Raw genomic sequence first — 20,733 nt, forward strand, 5'->3', positions numbered from 1 at the left:
TCGTGTAGTAGTTGGAATATTTTTTCTATGACACATACTTAAAGGGAGAACGGGATACTTCAACAGACTGAACTTTTTGTAATGTTAATTTTAGTATTCAGGAACACATAATTAATTTGTATGCATGTAGACCGTACATTTTTATCGTTAGAACTCATATCAATCTGATATTGAAATTAAACGGGGTTTAATGATTCGCTTTAAATGATAATTGAGATAAAAGAGATACCCCGCTACGTAAAGATGAAAGATTTAGTTGAAAGCTGACAAACACAACAATTAGAAAAAGGTAGTATGTAACCTAGTTTGCTGTATTTATAAAACTAATTTATCAAGTTCGTACCGAATAAATATAGCGGGAAATAGAATATAAGTTTAACGCAATCTGGTAAAAATCTTTGTTATATTCATAGTTTTTATCATTTAACTTCATTCAAATGTCACTTTGTTTTAAATAGATAATTCATCCCCAGCGACCCCGTTGTTAAGCTGTACGCACTCATTTTGATCATCGACGATTCCGTATTTGTACGTCGTAACAAATCACAGGCAAACTCGAATGTCAGTTGTCACTTGACAGTTTAGTCTAAACGGACTACCAGAGCCTTTAATAATTTTTCCTGTGACGGCCCTGGGAGTCTATATGCACCCCTTCATAAACACAACCGCAGTTTTTCGCAGCTGCTAAGTGCTCATCACTAAACAGACATCGTTCGTGACCAATTAAGAAAATAGAAGAATGAACTTTATTTTAGGGTCAATCCGTGAAAAGTCGGACGTCTTAAAAAGTCGGACAGTTGACAGTAAAACACATAATAAAATATACAATAACCGACTTGAACTCCCCAGTAACATGCATTAAGTGACACATAGCCATTCACTTTGAAAAATACATCTGCACAGTATGTGCATCGACACCGTTTATGTAAACACAAAACCAATGACGTGCCACACACAGGCTTATGACGATACGCATTGTTTCCAGAAAGGCGGGCAATTTGAATGCTAAGGTTCGTTCAGTGATTTTCATTGCGCAACGGCTATACGATTGTATATTCATTAAGATATTGATTGTTTTATTGTTTAAGGAGATAAAATGTAATAGTTTTATGAAGAATATCTGAAAATTTATTATGTATTTGACGAAATTAAAAGTGTCCGAAATTTAACTACATATTTAACCAGGTTTTCCGAAGGAAAAAACTGGTTATTAGATTGGCGAATGCGGGCGGGCTGACTGGCTGGCTGGCTGGCTGGCGGGCTTGCTGGCTGGCTGGCTGGCGGGCGGAACAAGCTTGTCCGGGCCATAACTATGTCGTTCATTGTCAGATTTTAAAATCATTTGGCACATTTGTTCACCATCATTGGACGGTGTGTCGCGCGAAATAATTACGTCAATATCTCCAAGGTCAAGGTCACACTTTGAGTTCAAAGGTCAAAAATGGCCATAAATGAGCTTGTCCTGGCCATAACTATGTCATTCATTGTGAGATTTTAAAATTATTTGGCACATTTGTTCACCATCATGGGACGGTGTGTCGCACGAAAGAATCACGTCAATATCTCCAATGTCAAGGTTGCCACGACTAAAAATAGATTTTTTTAAAAACAAACTTACAAAGGGGGTTTATTTTGTTTGTTCATTTCAAAAGTTCAGTTTGAGTTTTCTCCCTTTATCAGATTTTTTTTCACAATGAAAACCTGGTTTTGTGACAATTTTGTCCCTTGTTTGCATTAATGTTAAAACTCGGACAATAGCAAGGAAATAACAAACACACAAAAAACGAAGCCACTTTGCATAAAGTTATCAATCATGGCTAATTATTGACAATATATACTAAATACAGCAGTAAGCCTGTACAGGTCATAAATGTTATAATGAAATAAATACCGACTGCCCGGCTATATCATTGGTTAGCACACTCGATTATCACTCAGGCGACCCAGGTTTGATACCCGCTCCTGGAGCATATGAGTTTGGTTGGTGGTCAACTGTTTTCCCCACAGCACAAGACCACCTCAAAATTATTACCTCAGTAAATAGTTAAAAATTGCATATAATTCAAATTTTGTTCAAACTTTTGTTAGTTTAAAATCTGATTAGGTAGTTGCGCGGAAGGACCTAATAAACTTCGAAATACACACCGTCCCGCCCGCACGCCCGCATGCATCCCCCACCACACACATTAAGTATTGATTTAAAAATTGCGTTGAGGCCATTTCATTTGCATTTTAAAATTATAAATCTCTATAGGCAATGAAGAAAGTCCTCATTAAAGGTCTATATGCAGTCGGCATGCATCACCATGGGCAAAGGGCTCTCCAGGTTGCCCCCCAATACTGTGGAAAACTGGAACCGGAAAACTCTTTTGACCGACATGCCATTGCCATCCACGCACACCCATCAGATAGATTGTGTGCCTATTTGCGTCGCCAAGACGCTCTTTTCATATCGGAATTACACAGACTCAATTTGATAGATGGACATATTTTAATTAAACCGAAATTTGAGCCTGTATTCCGTACCCGTGTGGGTCCATCTCAACGATGTAATTTGGGATTTTACGCAAAGGATGAACATGTAGCTTCCATCCAGATATGTGCTCGTAATAATGGAATGCTTGTGCGCTTTGCAGATTAACATGACAAGTGTTATGTATTTTAAAATACATGTAGATTTATTAAACATACATAGTTTCAGATGTCCGTTTTGTCTTTTATTTTATTTCCATTTTTATTGCATTAATTTGATTTGTTGTAATCTCGAAAAGTCATCTTAGTAGGTAAGGAACCGCACAGCGTAAGCACGGTGTGCGATCTTACATAATTGCCAGTAATGAGGTTGAAGCCTAGGAGGGGTTAAGGTCGTACGCAGTCTGAAGTAGCCAAATATTATTTTTTATACACAAAGTTTTAAAACCATTTAAATTATAATTTTTACTTACATGTAGACAGCAACAAACGCAGCAAAATAAGGAAGTACTCAAATGAAGGAGGTTGCACCCTCCGTGAAAAGCTACGTAATTGATAGCTTTATGTAAAGTGCGCACATGTTGGTGAACACTTATTCGCACTAATAATTTTTCATTGAAATGATCAAAAACATGGTTTTATTCCTCATTATCGTTGCCATCACCATTGCTTTTCATATTTGGCTTTCAGCTATGGCGCGGAAGCGGGGAAAGATTCTTCAGTATAATCACTATGATTTAGAGCAAGCTTTGAAGGCTGTTAAAGCTGGAGACTCTTTACGAAATGACACATCAAATTTTATCAATAAATAACAAATACTTGATACGTATTAAGCAAATTAAAATTAGTCCAGCAGTTTACATAAGAAGCAGCATTAAATAGTACAGCACACGTAAAATACTGCTACATTCAAATCAATTCATTTTACTGTAAATAAATTAAGTTTGGTTTAATTACTGTTCCACAGTCCGAGATTTAACTACGCAAAAATAACTGTCCGAGTTTCAGCTACAGTGTGTCCGAGTTTCGACTACTCTGTCCGAGTCATAGCGATTCGCATCAAGCAACATTTACATAATGTAAATCGCGGTGTTTTCACATAACATCATCGATCTCACCAAAATTCGAAACTACGCTCATTTGACTTTATAAGCGGAGGTAATCCCCGAAACGACTCGTCGTACGTTCTATATAATGATACAATAGCTTTGGGATATAGAGTTTTGTCCGACTTTTCACGGATTGACCCTATGAACTTAAGAAACACATTATGGTGGACGAACCAGTTATCAAACAACTAAGAAAAAACGTTAAATTTTCTTAAAATTAAACACTTAAAATGACAAAAACATTTTGTTTTAACAAATGACTAACAGTTCAATCATTGAATGATTTATCTGAAAAGTTTTCCAGCAAACTGCCTTCAAGAATTTATAACAATGATTCCCTGGTTATTGTTACCTCTAGCAGACAAAACAAAATGACGGCCAATGTAAACATGACCAATTACCAGACGCTTCATAAATACTACTCCATTATATACAAAGTCACATGACTATCACGTGACCCGGACTCGGCGAAAAAATCTGCGTCTGCTGCAATCAAAATTGCACACGGACATATGCTTTTTGGTGTGTAAATGCATGTTTTGATAAATGCATTCAAAAAGTAATAGCAAAAACATATAAAACGGTGTAAATTAATAACAATAAATGCATCCCTTTAACCTGTTTTTGGGGCATTTCTTTCAAGCTAAGTAGGCAAGTAGGTCATGGACTTCATGTGAGACCATTTGTTTATCAATGTGACGTCATGCGCACTTTTGCACATGTGCATACAGAACCAAAACAAAACTTCCGATAATAGGTGCTGTTCGATAACAGGTACTTATACGATAAATTTACCTGAATGACTACCTTCAAACATTATCCTTTGCATGAACCCTTAACCCTTTGCATGCTGGGAAATTTGTAGTCTGCTAAAATGTTGTCTGCTGAATTTCTAAAATTAGCATTTTCTTCGATTTTTTTCAAAGAATTTTATCAGAATAGCAAACGGTTTGGATCCTGATGAGACGCCACGTTCTGTGGCGTCTCATCTGGATCCAAACTGTTTGCAAAGGCCTTCAAAATTCGGATCCCGCACTGAAAGGGTTAAAGGCACAACAATGTTTCAACACACTATTTTTGTTGACAATTTTATGTAGAAATTTGGAACAGTGTAAATATACATGCCAGAAATTTTCAGGTCAGAATCATGACTTTCCATTAAAAATGTCAGGACATTGACCAAAAATCAGGACACCTAAAACGATCAATTATGCTACCCATACTGTAGTCAGTAATCAGTAAACAGTACAGCCAAAGCGGCACAAACATAATCCGCGGCTACGCCACGGCCAGATTATTAGTCCGCGGCGGCCGAATCGTGTGTTCACGCGGCGTATCGCCGTGGCACTCGGCATCGATCCGCGCAACGACGCCAAGTCTGTATTAACCTCGCGTACTTTCGCGGAGTAAATCCGCCGCATACGTACGCGGCGGATCAAGTGAAAAGATATCCACCTACATGTGCATACATGTATGTGTAGCGTAGAACTAATTACGCGCAACTGTTTATGTTTCGTTCGATTATCATTATTAAATTTGTAATCCGTAACACACTTCCGAATTTTAATGCTTACGCGTCCTTTGGCAAATTCTAGCGTCAAATAAACAGTGCTAAAATATCCTTTGTTTCATAAAAAGGGCGCGAAAATTATGCAGACATGTAGAACGTCGCTTGGAAAGTTTGGGTGTATTTTGTGTTGTATAAATACATGAACATCACGTCAGGCGTTAATCGCGTGTTCAGTGGAGAAAAAAAACGCCCCGATTAGACGTTATTTCATCATCTCTATAAATAGTAACAAATGCCAAAATGTATTTGATACTTAAGGAAATATCGAGAATGTTTGTGTATCGTAAATATTTACCAGCATTTGCTTGAAAACTGTAATATACGGGCTTATCGGGTAATTAGTAGAGATATTAACTGTATAATATGAACAAAATAAAACGTGTTTATATACTCATATTCAAACAATAGTTATAATAAGCTGATAATTAACAAAACTACATAATCTCTTATGTGTGTCAGCCAATTACTAAATCTGAGAAATATCTACTGATTTCAACACCAACATATATGTATTTATTGAATAATACACAGCACCCTTAGCATATTATATTTAATTGTGAATATTTAAAAAAAACATGCTGAATGGTGTTAGCAAATAATATTAATAGTATAAATATTATTTATTTTTATTGCCTTTTTAATTGTATGTTAAAGGTCAATGTGGTAGGCATTAATTGTATTGGGGCTAAATATCAGTATAAGAAAGTTAAAATAGTTATTGATTTTATGTTGAGGAGATATAATTGATGCTGGCAAGCCCACATAAGTTTCCATATATTAATCAACACTTTCACACTGAAACTAGTTTTATTTATTATAGAAACAGTGTCACTCTCCCCCTCAAAAAATGAATAAAAAAACACACTGTAAGTCTATTGAATTCTCCAAAGAACATGAATTAAATGGAAGTATTCACATTTTTATAGATGTGTGATTGTTCTTATAATATATTTAATATTTATGTATTGATTCAAAGTGAAAGACAAACAATTTCATATTCAGGTATAAAACTAAGTTTGAACATTTTAACATTTTTATCGTATCTGTGAACCTGTGATGTTCTGAAAGAGCAATTTTTATCCAATGTTTCCTTAAAATTATGGGGAGCCCATAAATGTACAAAAGGTGCAATGGCAAACAAGCTGTAAAAAAGCCCCTTTACAATTCACCTTGATAATATATGGCTATAAACATGAAACAAAAACCTAGTTGAAGAATTATTGTTTTATTGTTGAGTTATGTTAATAAACAAAAGACCAACTTATTGATAAGTGTGTTAAAGTGAGTCTTTTAGCCTTGTTGCGGCTTTCAAATTATTTATAAAAAGACCAACTTAAACTCGCTTTAACCCACTTCTTTTTATAAAAAGACCCACTTCTGTTGTAAAAGACTCGCTTATGAAACAAAAAGACACACTTAAACACACATAAACCAACTCATAAATAAAAAGACTCACTTTTGACACATAAAAAACCAACTTCTTACAGCAAAAAAACTCGCTTTAACACACATCTACTTTAAAAAACCAACTTTAAACTCAGTTAAGCACAGTTTAGCTCACATAAAACTCGCTTTTATTAGCAAAAACCAACTTCCGCTCAGAAAAACTTAGAAAAAACACAGTTTTATGTTGGTTTAAGTGTGTTTTGGTATGAAAGTGGGTTAACTTTTTGCAAGGGATACGTCGTCACCGTCTTGATTATTGATGTGGCTTCAAACTGCTAATTGTCTCAGCTAAAATATAATAGCGGAATCAACATGCAATTAATTTATAAATCCACCATAATATTGCTGGAGCCTTGACCACTTGTATGTGCGAAAACATAATTACGTGACCTTGTTTATGTGTGAAATACATACGCTACGGGCGGGAAACAAACTTAATAATTGGCCAGACACATTAACTATGCTTACATGTATATGCTAATACAATTCGCGCACAATAAATTTATTATGATTTTAATTATTATTATAATTGTTCTTTCACAATTTGTTAACTACATGTAACTAATAAAATAAAAAAATCATGATCGCATCGACTCGGCATCATGTCGCGGACCGCGGCATGCCTCGGCGGACAGATGCGAAGTTTCGCGGCGAAATGCGACTTGCCGCCGCATACTGACGCGGCTTCAACGACTGACGCGGCATCGACTCGTTTCGCCTTGCCGCCGCGGATCGTTTGTTCCGCTTTGGCTGTACTGTATTACTTACAAAACCTCATTATTTGTCGCAAAAATTGACAATAAATGTGTTTTGGAATTTTATTAACACAGACTTTCACCATTTATGGAAGTAAACACATGTGCACTATGCGGACGAATCCATGACATGAAATTTCATGGAATGCCTCTATTTGATATTCATTTAGGACAGAGGCAGGTGTAATCGTTCAACATTTATGTGCGTGCATAGAGCACTGTTTTTAGCTCGACTATTATATATGAAATATATATAGTGGAGCTATCCTACTCACCCCAGCGTCAGCATCTGCGTCTGCGTGCAAATGTTAAAGTTTTTGTACTACCCCAATTATTTTCATTGTCCCTTGACATATTGCTTTCATATTTTGCATACTTGTTTACCAACATGACCCCAACCTATAAACAAGAGCAGACAACTCTATCAAACATTTTGAAATAATTATCGCCCCTTTTCCACTAAGAATGTGCAGCAAATGTTAAAGTTTGCGTACTACCCCAAATATTTTCAATGTCCCTTGACATATTGCTTTCATATTTTGCGTACTTGTTATCCATCATGACCCCAACCTATAAACAAGAGCAGACAACTGTATCAAGCAGGGATTTCAATAGATTTTAAAAACCAGGAGTCAACGACCCCTGGACTGAAATTTTGAGGAGTCAAATTGAAAAATGCTGGGGTCAATTTTGAAGCGCGTTAATTGTGTTTTTGTCTGTATTATTCAATTTTTTTGATAAAAATATGCTCTAAGAGTAACACAATATCTTAAAAAGTTATACTGCTTTATTAAATAACAATACCATGATACATAGCACAACATATTTTAATGAATTGGTACATTAAAATATACTTCCTTATAACACTTTTAAGTCTTTTAACACATTTAAGATCTGTGCCGGTAGCACCTTTTCATCACATATTTATCGTTATTATATTATCATCATTGCTATGATAGCTTTTCTAACAAAAAACAATTAAATGCATGGAACATCTAGTATATCCGAATACTATGCATGTCAGAAATATGGACACTTAAGAATGCCTTACCTGTAATAGTTTTACTTTAATAATCCAAATTTTTCTTTTTGTTATCTGGTTGAACAAACCTTATCAAATGTTTTTAAATCCAGTTAATGCTTTCTCCATTATTGAATCACCATTACTTGCAATTCGAATCGCCAGCTTTGAATTGAACGCGAGTTGAATGTAACGTCGACCATTTACAGTGTCGAATGTCGACGTAGCAATTAAATTCTACTCTGATAATTTATATATTATCGAGGAAATGTGTTTTCTCAATGTTTATGTGTAGTATTATGACTTGTAAGTATTAAAAATGAACTGTGATTCCAGTTTATATAAGATGGGTGTAACTCGTAATTATCGGTGGATTAACAAACTGACGAAACTCGCTGGATTTATCATACTAGTTGATCTACTTAATTAATAGACCTTTTATCAATTTTTTTTTATTTTAATTACTTTTGCCGACTTTCTTTAACTGTGCCGTCTGCAAAGTCTGCAAAAGACCCTGCAATAATTGGATGGTCAATCAAATATCACGTAATCGCTGCTGCTAATTACCCAGTTAGTGCGCATGCACTATTTAGACGGTGACGTGTATTGGAAGAGATCAGATAAGTTAAACAACTCCCGGGGTATTCCCTCGATAAAAGACTGAGTTTCAAATACTTAAACATTAATTTCAATTAGGAGCACAGCGGGATTTATTACCATGGAACTTGAGATGTTAACTGACTGACGCACGGGTCAAATTTTCGATGCGTCAAAATGACACACGGCAGAAAAAAGGGTTGAGTCAAAAACGAGTCACTTTTAATTTGCTTGCGTCAAAACGCAGGATTCTGCGTCTATTGAAATCCCTGTCAAGCATTTTGACATAATTATTGCCCCTTTTATACTAAGAATATGCATATTATTGATAAATCTATGTTAAAGTTTGCGTACCACCCCACATATTTCCTATATCCTTTGACATATTGCTTTTATATTTTGCATACTTGTTTACCAACATGACCCCAACCTATAAGCAAGAGCAGACCACTGTATCAAGCATTTTGACAGAATTATGGCCCCTTTAATACTTAGATATTTGAACTTTTTGCTTAAATTGCCGTAACTTCTTTATTTATGATCACATTTTATTAATACTTTGACAAAACAACACTTCCCTGAATACCACAATGAATTCCACCAATACGCCACGCCCCTACCCAGAATCCCTGCCCCCCTCCCTCCCAACCCCCCCCCCCAATTTTTTGTTTTTTTTTTGTTTTTAAACTTCATATTATAAATGACCCCACCCCACATTATACCCCCTCTCACCCCCCTACCCGCCTACAGGGATCATCCTAGCCCAAAATTTTAGGGAGAAGTGACTTCTCCTTCCAATGGTATTGGGGAGAAGTGAGCAGACCTTTGATCAAACGCGTAAAGGTACTTAAATATTAATGTTTCAAAATTAATAAACATACATATATCTAAAATAAAATATGCTGAAACACTAACTAATACTAAACATTTTATTTTAAACTGCCATGATGTAAAAGAGATATTGCTCTCGTAAAAACTGTAAAACGTGTGCTTAATTTGGCCAAAATACCCATTTCATTCATATGTAATTACTACTTAAGCCAAGAGCCTGAGGATGTAGGATAAAGGGAATATAGGGCAGAGCCCTAGCATATTGTTCTTTTTTTAGTCTTTCTATGTGCAATTTTTGGTCAGTACATTGCGAAATATTGTCAACCAGACCATTCGTAACATTGCATGTTTATTCGTCGTTCTATAAAAATGTTATAAAGGACGTAAAAAAATAATTAAAATCGAAGAACCATTCGTATCCGAAAACGACTGTCCGAAAACATGTTGATATACGTCCTCTGCACATGCATATCGTTTGACGGCAGAAAATTAAAACCAGTAACCTGTAACCTAGCAAATACGCAATCAATATATTATTTGGTTGACATATTGCTTTAAAGTACAATATTGCAGTGCTTTACTTTCCTAATAGATAGCAAGATTACGGACATAAGCAATATCCATAGATTGTACGGTTTTCAGACAGTACCGAAGAGGTTTCATCAGTTACTGCTCATGTCAGTACCAATCAGAAATCAATAATTAAAAGACCGGACAATGTCTCATGGCGATATAATAAACGCATAACAATAACAATAAAGATAGTATATATTTGTAATGCTATATTTTATCCCCTTTGCGCACAATAAGTCACTGTTTAGCATTTGGTTATTTCTATTCGATGTTTAAATGGCGTCATTGACTTTTAATGGAATGTTCCCACATGCTTGACTGCATTTTTGGATTAAACTTTTAATGTGTAAGTCTGGTTCTCTGTTTGTGATATTGGTTAAGCTCAGTACTCAAATATATTATGACTGAAATTTAGCAGTGAGATTCGGACTGTTTTAAGTTGTACAAATCGTCAAGCATAACAATAAATGACCATCACGGAACAATGGCTGTATTGGCAGCCTTGACAAATAACAAGAGCCGATTGAAAAACTGTAAATGAGGTCGGGAGCCTGGCATTCTATACATAGATGGTTACGTCAAAAAAAAACAAAAACACTATTGTCGGTAAGACCGGCGTGTACACAATGCCTCAACTGGAATAAACCAAGGCGACTTGCATCAGTGGTCAGTGATGCGTAGCAAATCCTATTGCTATCAGTAGATCAGATAACCGATAATTCCACACAGCAAACAATGGCAGTATTAGTGTCGGCATTGCGCACACATGTGGCAGATTATCAAAGGAGAAAATATAAGAAAATGTCGGCGATTTTGTTTTCACTTACCAAATTGGTGTTTTGACAGGTTTTTTAACATCAGGTGGTATAATACACAGAATCCAGCGTAATAATATCTTTGGACTTGATTTGGGCCATGAAATGCAAAAGCCGTCTGCTTTAAATGCACTAAGATGCATCTATTGCTAGCAATTAGCGACCCCTATCATTTAAACACCATGGTGTGAATGCCCGATAAAATCAATGATTTGCAGAAAGATCACTGTTAAGGTGTCAAAAACAACACTGGATCAATCGACTAGTAGATTATGGTTTGTTAATCTGAGGGCAATAAAGGGATTTGTGATGGTAATTTAAGCCAGACAGAGCTTGATAAGCGAATTTTATTGTGAATTTATAGAACGTTAGTTGTTTTTTACGAATGTCGAGACAAATTTTGTCACATGGGGACAACGGGATAAACACCACAAAAGCAGGACTGTCCCGCCAAGATCAGGTCGTCTTGCATGTATGGTGTGAATAATTGAAAATTGTTATCAGCTACATCACAAATCACTATGTGAAAAGGATTAGTGTGCTGCAACCTAAGCGGTAGCGACTCTTTTAGTCGGCAACATTGGGACAGTTACTGATATGGTGTATAAAACGTATGAAAGAATAACAAATTAAATAAAAGCAATTATTTCTTGCTTTAATGTTATCATTTGAATGAGTTTGTGATTCAGACAGGTAAATGTTGATACATTTTTGCAGTATTAACTTAGATTGATACATTCAGTGATTATTTGGCACAATTGGCAAAACTACTGGTATAAGCCCAAGTGGGAAAAACTAGTGCGATAAAGGCTAAGAATGAGACAATTCACGTCTTGAAATTGGTATTTTATTGTTTTCTAACAAATACTTTTAAATTGAGAATACCGTAATTACTCTATGTTTTCGGACACTCTAAGTTTTCGGACACCCCGTTTTTTAGCAAAAATAATTATTTTTCGTGACTCTTAATTTTCAGACACACGAGTTTTCGTCCATAATTAATGTCTCGAAGTATTCGGACAGTCTATTTTACAGCGCCGTTTTACCAAATTTCGGTCCTGTTTACGCTATCTAATGACACTTCGATCATGGGGTTTTACAACCAGATTAACATCATAAAACATGACAGGTGCATGCCTGAGGGCAACGGACCATTACATTTGTGTTATAGGGTAAATAACCTTGTAAACCGATATGAATCAATGGTTTCGCCCGATAGCATAAGCGTTATGACAATTACCAGGGGTAGTGCCAATAAACATGAGTGAATCCGCATGAGTGAATCCTTTGTCTGTGGTTAAACCACGTGACCTATGTATCGGTCAGCTTAGCACTTAGTGATTTCACAGCAGAACTGTTCTATTTATCTACCGCAATGGTACTTCCCCTTCTCAGTAAAATAACTGACAAATAATAAACCCTTCAAAGTGTGATGCTCCCTATTGCAAGTTTTACGAACAATGGGAGGTGTAAGACAACAATTATCGGAAATTAACAAACAAAGAATTCATTGTTTGCTTTTGTTGCGTTAATAACAGGTTCATACTAGCGAATATCGGTACATCGTATGCTCATCTTTGAACTCGTTGGTCAAACTACAACCTTGTAGTAACGATCTGTCAAATAAATTAAGCTTTTAAAATTATTTAAAATGCAGTGCAAACACATATAACTGTAATTTATACTATACGGCATGGTATTCAATTTTCGACTCTAAGTTTTCGGACACCTGTATTTTGTGAATATTTTTCGTATCTAAGTTTTCGGACACGAAAAAAAATAATTATTTTTAAGTGTCCAAAAACATAGAGTAATTACGGTAAGTGCTGCCAATATGTCAAAATTAAATTCACTAAAATTCAACCTATGTAGCTGCATAGGTAAAATAACTGAATAATGTGTGTGGAAATCTTCATTTGGGATGTGTTTTGGACAACAATTGGAAAGTTTGAATTTTCATGTGCTTTATAAAGAAGGAAAAAAATGACTGATATGTAAGAATCGTATTGATTTGATACATGTATATGAACAGAATATATGCTGTAGTGAAATAAGGTCACCTTCAAAAGCCTATCTGTTAGGCTACCGGTAGCTCTTTAGCCACACTGAGTGTCTGGGTACCACTCTGGAGGTGGCGTGTTTAATCCCTTGTTAGAGTTCAGGATTTTTCCCATTTATGCTCATTTCTGAAAGATAGTGGATCACTCAAATGACATGTTTTATTCATTTGTTCATAATTTGTTGGATAAATCACCCAAACGTAATGTCTTATCTCAAAAAAGCATCACAATATTTGAGGTAGGGTAGGGCGGCTTTTTATGTCCCCGACTATAGTAGTGGGGGACATATTGTTTTTGCCCTGTCTGTTGGTCTGTCTGTTGGTCTGTCTGTTTGCGCCAACTTTAACATTTTGCAATAACTTTTGATATATTGAAGATAGCAACTTCTTATTTGGCATGCATGTGTATCTCATGAAGCTGCACATTTTGAGTGGTGAAAGGTCAAGGTCAAGGTCATCTTTCAAGGTCAGAGGTCAAATATATGTGGCCAAAATCGCTCATTTTATGAATACTTTTGCAATATTGAAGATAGCAACTTGATATTTGGCATGCATGTGTATCTCATGGAGCTGCACATTTTGAGTGGTGAAAGGTCAAGGTCATCCTTCACAAGGTCAAGGTCATCCTACAAGGTCAAACATCATATAGGGGGACATTGTGTTTCACAAACACATCTTGTTTCAAATTTCTTTTCTATGATACCACTGACTTTGATGAAATGCCCTATAGAAGAGAATGTGTTATCTTTTGTTAATCTGACTCTTTTTCAACACATTCAAGTTTTATGCATATTCACTTGTGCCACATATATAGATCTATCTCATGACACTTTTAGTTGCTGCAGTTGTCACCATGACGATGCACGTGGAGCTACAGGCAGCCTGCAGTGCCCTCGGTTACCAGGAGGGGAAGCAGTATGTGAAGGAACCAGACTGTTTAGGTATGTATTGAAGTAACAGCCTGCAGTGCCCTCTGTTACCAGGAGGGGAAGCAGTATGTTAAGGAACCAGACTGTCTAGGTATGTATTGAAGTAACAACCTGCAGTGCCCTCGGTTACCAGGAGGGGAAGCAGTATGTGAAGGAACCGGACTGTCTAGGTATGTATTGAAGTAACAGCCTGCAGTGCCCTCGGTTACCAGGAGGGGAAGCAGTATGTGAAGGAACTGGACTGTCGAGGTATGTATTGAAGTAACAGCCTGCAGTGCCCTTGGTCACCAGGAGGGGAAGCAGTATGTGAAGGAACCAGACTGTCTAGGTATGTATTGAAGTAACAGCCTGCAGTGCCCTTGGTTACCAGGAGGGGAAGCAGTATGTGAAGGAACCAGACTGTCTAGGTATGTATTGAAGTAACAACCTGCAGTGCACTCGGGTACCAGGAGGGGAAGCAGTATGTGAAGGAACCAGACTGTTTAGGTATGTATTGAAATTACAGCATGCAGTGCACTCAGGTACCAGGAGGGGTAGCAGTATGTGAAGGAACCAGACTGTTTAGGTATCCAAGTAACATATGATTAGTTTTAATTCCACACTGTATGGCAAAATATAGAATTTCCAACTTTGTTTTTGGGAAAACATATGGGAGGTGCTCTGTGAAAAAGGGGTTTAATGCATGTGTGTAAAGTGCTGTCCCAGATCAGCCTGTGCAGTCTGCACAGGCTAATTAGGGAATTACTTTTTCGCCTAAACTTGATTTTTGCTAAGAATAGACTTTCTTTAAATGAAATATATCATAAAAGCAGAAAGTGTCCTCCCCCGCACAGGCTAATCTGGGACAACACTTAACATGCTTGCCCATTTTTTCTCAAGCAAGGTTCATATGTAAGTTTTTTGCTTTAATTTAAATTTAATTAAATCATATAATTTATGATTTTTCCCAAAATTGCCAGGAAAAGGCCTGATGTGTCAATATTTGTTGATAAAAAATCCCAATTTGGTCCATTTTGTCTATTGTTTCCCCGCCGAATTTTCCATTTTATTGATTTTTAAAAATCCAATTTGATCAGACTCCTTTTCCCAAAATGGCCAAAAAACCTGTTCACTACCATTTCTGATGTTACAAGTACCATTTTCTTTTTTTCAGAGTCAGTGAAAGACTTGATTCGCTTCCTTAAACGTGAGGACGACACTTGTGACATCAGACGCCAGTTGGGGCATGCTCAGATCGTACAGAATGACCTGATCCCAATTCTTGTCCATTACACCGGCGACAATACACTCTGGGAAACGGTCATCAGGTAGAAGGGATTCAACCCCTCTTATTAATATTGTTTAACCCTTTATCACTTAAATACGTATTTTTACGCATAAGTAGTCCCTTAGAAAGCGATATTTAGTTTAAGACCTTTCTTTCTAGATTCAAGTATTAAAGCAGCAAACTAATGAGCAGCAAACAGCATAAAACCCAAACAAACTGCGAGTTACTCACAGGCTGTTCTGATTTGATGCTGGTTGCAAAAGGCATTTTCACTGTTCTTTTTATTGGGGAAAGGGTTAAATACAGTTGTCAATAGAAACGATTGGTCCCCTTTCATTTATGACATTGAAATTATTGGCTCATGTTTATTTTCAGAAATGATTTTTAATTTCTAGTTTTTGCTTCGCAGTCTTTTAAGTACTGGTTTTATCCAGGAAATCAACTCAAGTGTTCAAATACACATTAGGGTTTTCTGAGAGTGTCCCTGCAAGTCTTCACCTTTTGATGCACTAAGCTGTCCTTTATAGGTTTTAACTTATTTCGATAACTCCGCATCATTAGCCCTACTCTGGGAAAATGGGGCTTAATGCATAGTCCCAGATTAGCCTGTGCCCTCTCCACTTGTTTGGTATGTTTCATAGTCCCAGATTAGCCTGCGCTCTTTCCGCTTGTATGGTATGTTTTGTTGAAAGGAAGTCTCTTCTTAGTGAAAATCTAGTTATGACTGCGCAGGCATTTCAGTTGACAACACTTTAGCCCTGTTTTCCCGGAACACGGCTCGAGTATTACACTGTACTAGCGCTGTGCGTTTTCTTGTTGGCAGATTGCTGGTAAACCTGACCCAGCCGGCCTTCCTGTGTTTCAAGAGTCACATTCCGGAAGAGAAGACATTGCGCAATAATTACTTGGACCTCGAGTCTCATCTACAAACTATGAAGGAGGTACATTGTAAAGTGTTGTTGTTTTTTTGTTCCAATTGTGGTCCAGTAGGAGGACACATTTCCAATGGAAAGAAGTATATGTTTTTCCCATATGGCACCTAAAAATTCCCAATTGAAGGTTTACAAAAAAAAAAGAATAATTTTTTATTAAGTCTTAACATGTGAAATATCTCCAAGTCCAGCGCTATAAGTTGAACCTTAGAAAATATCAAATTGAAATCACTTTTAATATCAATGGCAAACTATTTGGAAGCAGATTGAAGTGCTTCCAGCTATTTGCAGCTCTTCTAACATTAATACTTAGTGCTAATCCTCGCTTATCTACCTAAAAAAATTAATGGTATTGACGAAGCGTTAGTGTTTTACAGGAAGTGTCAAGTGCCATATTAGTACCAGTGATTTATTTTGCCCAACTTGGAAAAGTACCAGTACCAGCCAAATTGGGAAAAATAAACCAGAATCGTGAAAATTGGAAAAATTTGCATCTTGAAGTCTTCATATTGGGAAATTGGTGTATTTGATTTGTTGCTAATGAAAATTTAAAAATTAATAATTTAGTTTTGTTAAGTTTTCAATATTATATTAACTTAGGTTCAAGCCATAGCTGTATAGGGAAATTAACTAAACTACACATTTTATGGGGAAAAAACATTTGGGGGGGGAGGTAAGCCTTCAGTCAGTTGGTATTTTTTCGGAAATTTTTAGTATTTTCCCCGTTGGGAAAGTGCCTTTTTTGTGGTACTTTTTCAATAATTACAAAAGCGCTGAGTACTTGGTGTAATGCACTCTAAGCAGTTAATTATGTGGGGGGAGGGGGGGGGGGGGGGAGACAATACAAACCCAGGAAGTGTGTATGGACTATGTTGGACAATATCTCTTGCCGCCTTAATATTTTGGTCTTTTAAAAGTTGAACATAAGGAATAAATGTTTGTCGGATAATACATTTATGGATCAGTCTACCTAAGAAATCAACGAAAAGTAATGTAACACAAATAATAATGATTTTTACATAATAAAAATTAACCACTTTTAATTTTTGGGCAAACCATAGGGGGATTGATCCATGTTTGTTAACCCTTAATTATTTTTTTTTCAAAATCGGACCCCATTCCAAATGGAAAAAAGTATATATTTTTCTCAATTGGGACATACAAATCAGTTCATCTCCCATCCAACTCTACAAGTTACAGCTTATTAATTGTTATGCCCCCCTTTGAAGAAGAGGGGGTATATTGCTTTGCTCATGTCGGTCTGTCGGTCCATCCACCAGGTGATTGTCAGACGATAACTCAAGAACGCTTGGGCCTAGGATCATGAAACTTCACAGGTACATTGATCATGACTCGCAGATGACCCCTATTGATTTTGAGGTCACTAGGTCAAAGGTCAAGGTCACGGTGACCCAAAATAGTAAAATGGTTTCCGGATGATAACTCAAGAACGCTTAGGCCTAGGATCATGAAACTTGATAGGTAGATTGATCAGGACTCGCAGATGACCCCTATTGATTTTGAGGTCACTAGGTCAAAGGTCAAGGTCACAGTGACCCGAAATAGTAAAATGGTTTGAGGATGATAACTCAAGAACGCATAGGCCAAGGATCATGAAACTTGATAGGTAGATTGATCATGACTCGCAGATGACCCCTATTGATTTTTAGGTCAAAGGTCAAGGTCATGGTGACCCGAAATAGTAAAATGGTGTCCGGATGATAACTCAAGAATGCTTATGGCTAGGATCATGAAACTTCATAGGTACATTGATCATGACTGGCAGATGACCCCTATTGATTTTCAGGTCACTAGGTCAAAGGTCAAGGTCACAGTGACAAAAAACATATTCACACTATAGCTCTCACTACAACGGAGAGCCCATATGGGGGGCATGCATGTTTTACAAACAGCCCTTGTTATATTTAAAACACTTTTATTCTAAGTTGTGAATACTTTTTATAAAAATAACACTATAATTTCCCAATTTTGGTCAAAACACCTAGATTTTTCCCAATCCAAAGGGACCTGTCCCCATTCCTAAAATGGTGGGGGAAAAAACGCTGCTTGTTTATTGAGAACATTATCAGATAAGTATGTTGTGAATGATTTTTCAGGCCTTTATCAATGAAGACGTATTTGCAGCCATAACAGGCAAGCTTGGAGACCTCTTGAAGCTGGTATGAGTCTAAAAACTTAAACCAAAATTAACTGTGTATTCCGTGCATTTTTTTACCCCAAATTTTACTACCGTCACTAGACTGTGTATTATGTGCCGTTTTATTCGGCCAAATTTCAATGTTAAAAGTTGATGCACGTTCTACATTGAAACAACTGATTGTGCATTAGTAAAATAGCGGCAGACTTGATATTTTCTTTTTTTTAGAAAAATTTAACAGTTTGCTTGTTTTTTGTTTTGTTTATTTTTGAAAAAAAAAATCAGTTATTGCGTAAAGAGTTGTCCATAATTAACCTGTTTGGACTGCACATGCTAATCTTGGACAACACTACGCACACGCATTAAGTTCACATGAACAAACATCTGCAGGACTGGGAGCATCGTCACGAAGAGCACAGACTTCTCATTGAGCGTCTGCTGATACTGATCAGGAACGTGCTGCACATTCCTCCCAACCCGGACACTGAGCAGGTGAGCAGCATGGCCATATGTTCATAAAACCTTTTGAGGATTGCTTACTTTTATGGGTTTTCATTGATTTTTAAAAAATATTTTGGTTTAAATATTAAGCTCGTCTTAGAAGGAAATTCTCCAGATGAGCTTTTCTGATCAGTCTGTTGTCATGCGTCTGTTGTTATTCCTCCGTTGTCATGTATCGGTTGTCATTCATCTGTTTTCATGCATTGAATGTCAGGCATCTGTTTCATGCAACATTGTAAGGCATCTGTTGTCAGGCAGGCTGTTGTCAGACATCAGTTGTCTTGCATTCATTGTCAGGCATCGATTGCCATACATTAATGTCAGACATCCATTGTCATGCATACGTTGTCAGGCATACGTTGTCAGACATCCTTGATCATCCATCCATTGTCAAACAATTGTTGTCATGCATTTGTTGTCATGCGTCCATTGTCAGACATTGGTTGTAATGCATACGTACTCTGACATCCTTTGTCATGCATCAATTGTCATGCATTTGCTGTCATGCATCTCTGTTATGCATTCATTTTCAGGCATCTGTTGTCAGGCATCCTTTGTCATGCATCTATTGTTAGGCATCTGTTGTCATGCATCCATTCTCAGACATCCATTGTCATGCATCTGTTGTCATGAATCCATTGTCAGGGTTTTGTTGTCATGCATCAATTGTCATGCATCCATTGTCAGACATCCTTTGTCATGCATCCATTGTCAAGCATCTGTTGTCAGAACTCTGTTGTCATGCAGTCAGTTGTTATTACAATTAGCCAATACTATGTTGTTTGCATTTCAATTTAAGATCTTTGTAGTATAGCCGTCTTATGTTTGAATTATCAACTGTTTTCTTTACAGAGAACTGATGATGATGCCAGTGTTCATGATCAAGTGTTGTGGTAAGTAGCTATATATTATGGCCCCCTTGGTGCAAAAAGGTATCATGTTACATTGAAATTAGAAGGCACATGGTACCTTTTCATCATTGGGACAAAATTTATATATGGTGTATTTGATTGCCGGACTTTATTCAACTCTTTGCCTTTTATTTGAAGAGAAACTCTTGATAATTGTGTTAGTTTATTGATTTGTATGTGCCAGTTTGTTTGTTAGTCAATAGAACATTTTGTTCAAGCGCTTTACAGTCATTAAAATATTAAATTAGTTTAAACCTATTTATTTTAGCTGGGTTAGCTATTTAAGCCAAAGGCTTATTTGTAACTCTCTAGAGTCCATTTCCTGGGCCTAGAACCAGTACTGGGTGTCTATTGTAACTCTCTAGAGTCCATTTCCTGGGACTAGAACCAGTACTGGGTGTCTTTTGTAACTCTCTAGAGTCCATTTCCTGGGCCTAGAACCAGTACTGGGCGTCTATGAGGGAAATCTAAGGAACGCTCCCAATGTGGGTATCGAACCCATGACCTCCTGGTCGCTAGGCAATGTACAATCATCAAAAAAGAATCCTAGTATCGGATATCCGCAAAGCCTGCTTCATGTTTTTCAACGACTTTTGATTCATTTATTTTTGCTGACATGAAATTTGTATGGATTTTTATTTGAAATTTTTTATAATCAGTTTTGTTTCACAATTTTGGGAAAGGGGCCAGGTCCCTTTGGTTTGGGAAAATTAGCGGCGTTTTGACTTAAATTTGGAAATAATGGTTGTTGTTTTACTAAAAGAATACTGCAAAATTTAGAATAAAA

The 20,733-nt window shown here is 36.7% G+C and overlaps 1 protein-coding gene across 3 annotated transcripts in view; it reads left to right on the top strand.

The window, feature by feature from the left end:
* Positions 1 to 344: 344 nt before the first annotated feature.
* LOC127861177 (protein timeless homolog) overlaps positions 345 to 20,733 on the top strand; it is a 162,930-nt gene continuing 142,541 nt past the window's right edge. Inside the window, exons 1-7 of one of the 3 annotated variants that reach the window (XM_052399576.1) lie at positions 345 to 388; positions 14,085 to 14,189; positions 15,331 to 15,484; positions 16,268 to 16,385; positions 18,494 to 18,556; positions 18,925 to 19,026; positions 19,888 to 19,928. In XM_052399576.1, coding sequence (XP_052255536.1) covers positions 14,102 to 14,189; positions 15,331 to 15,484; positions 16,268 to 16,385; positions 18,494 to 18,556; positions 18,925 to 19,026; positions 19,888 to 19,928 — 566 coding nt within the window. In that variant the 5' untranslated portion in view covers positions 345 to 388; positions 14,085 to 14,101. Of the gene's footprint in view, positions 389 to 14,084; positions 14,190 to 14,547; positions 14,585 to 15,330; positions 15,485 to 16,267; positions 16,386 to 18,493; positions 18,557 to 18,924; positions 19,027 to 19,887; positions 19,929 to 20,733 lie in introns of those variants that run through there. The other 2 variants (XM_052399575.1, XM_052399577.1) reach the window with 2 other exon arrangements.

The sequence above is a fragment of the Dreissena polymorpha genome, chromosome 15 (genome assembly GCF_020536995.1).
Source record: "Dreissena polymorpha isolate Duluth1 chromosome 15, UMN_Dpol_1.0, whole genome shotgun sequence".
In the NCBI taxonomy this organism is placed as follows: Eukaryota; Metazoa; Mollusca; class Bivalvia; order Myida; family Dreissenidae; genus Dreissena; species Dreissena polymorpha.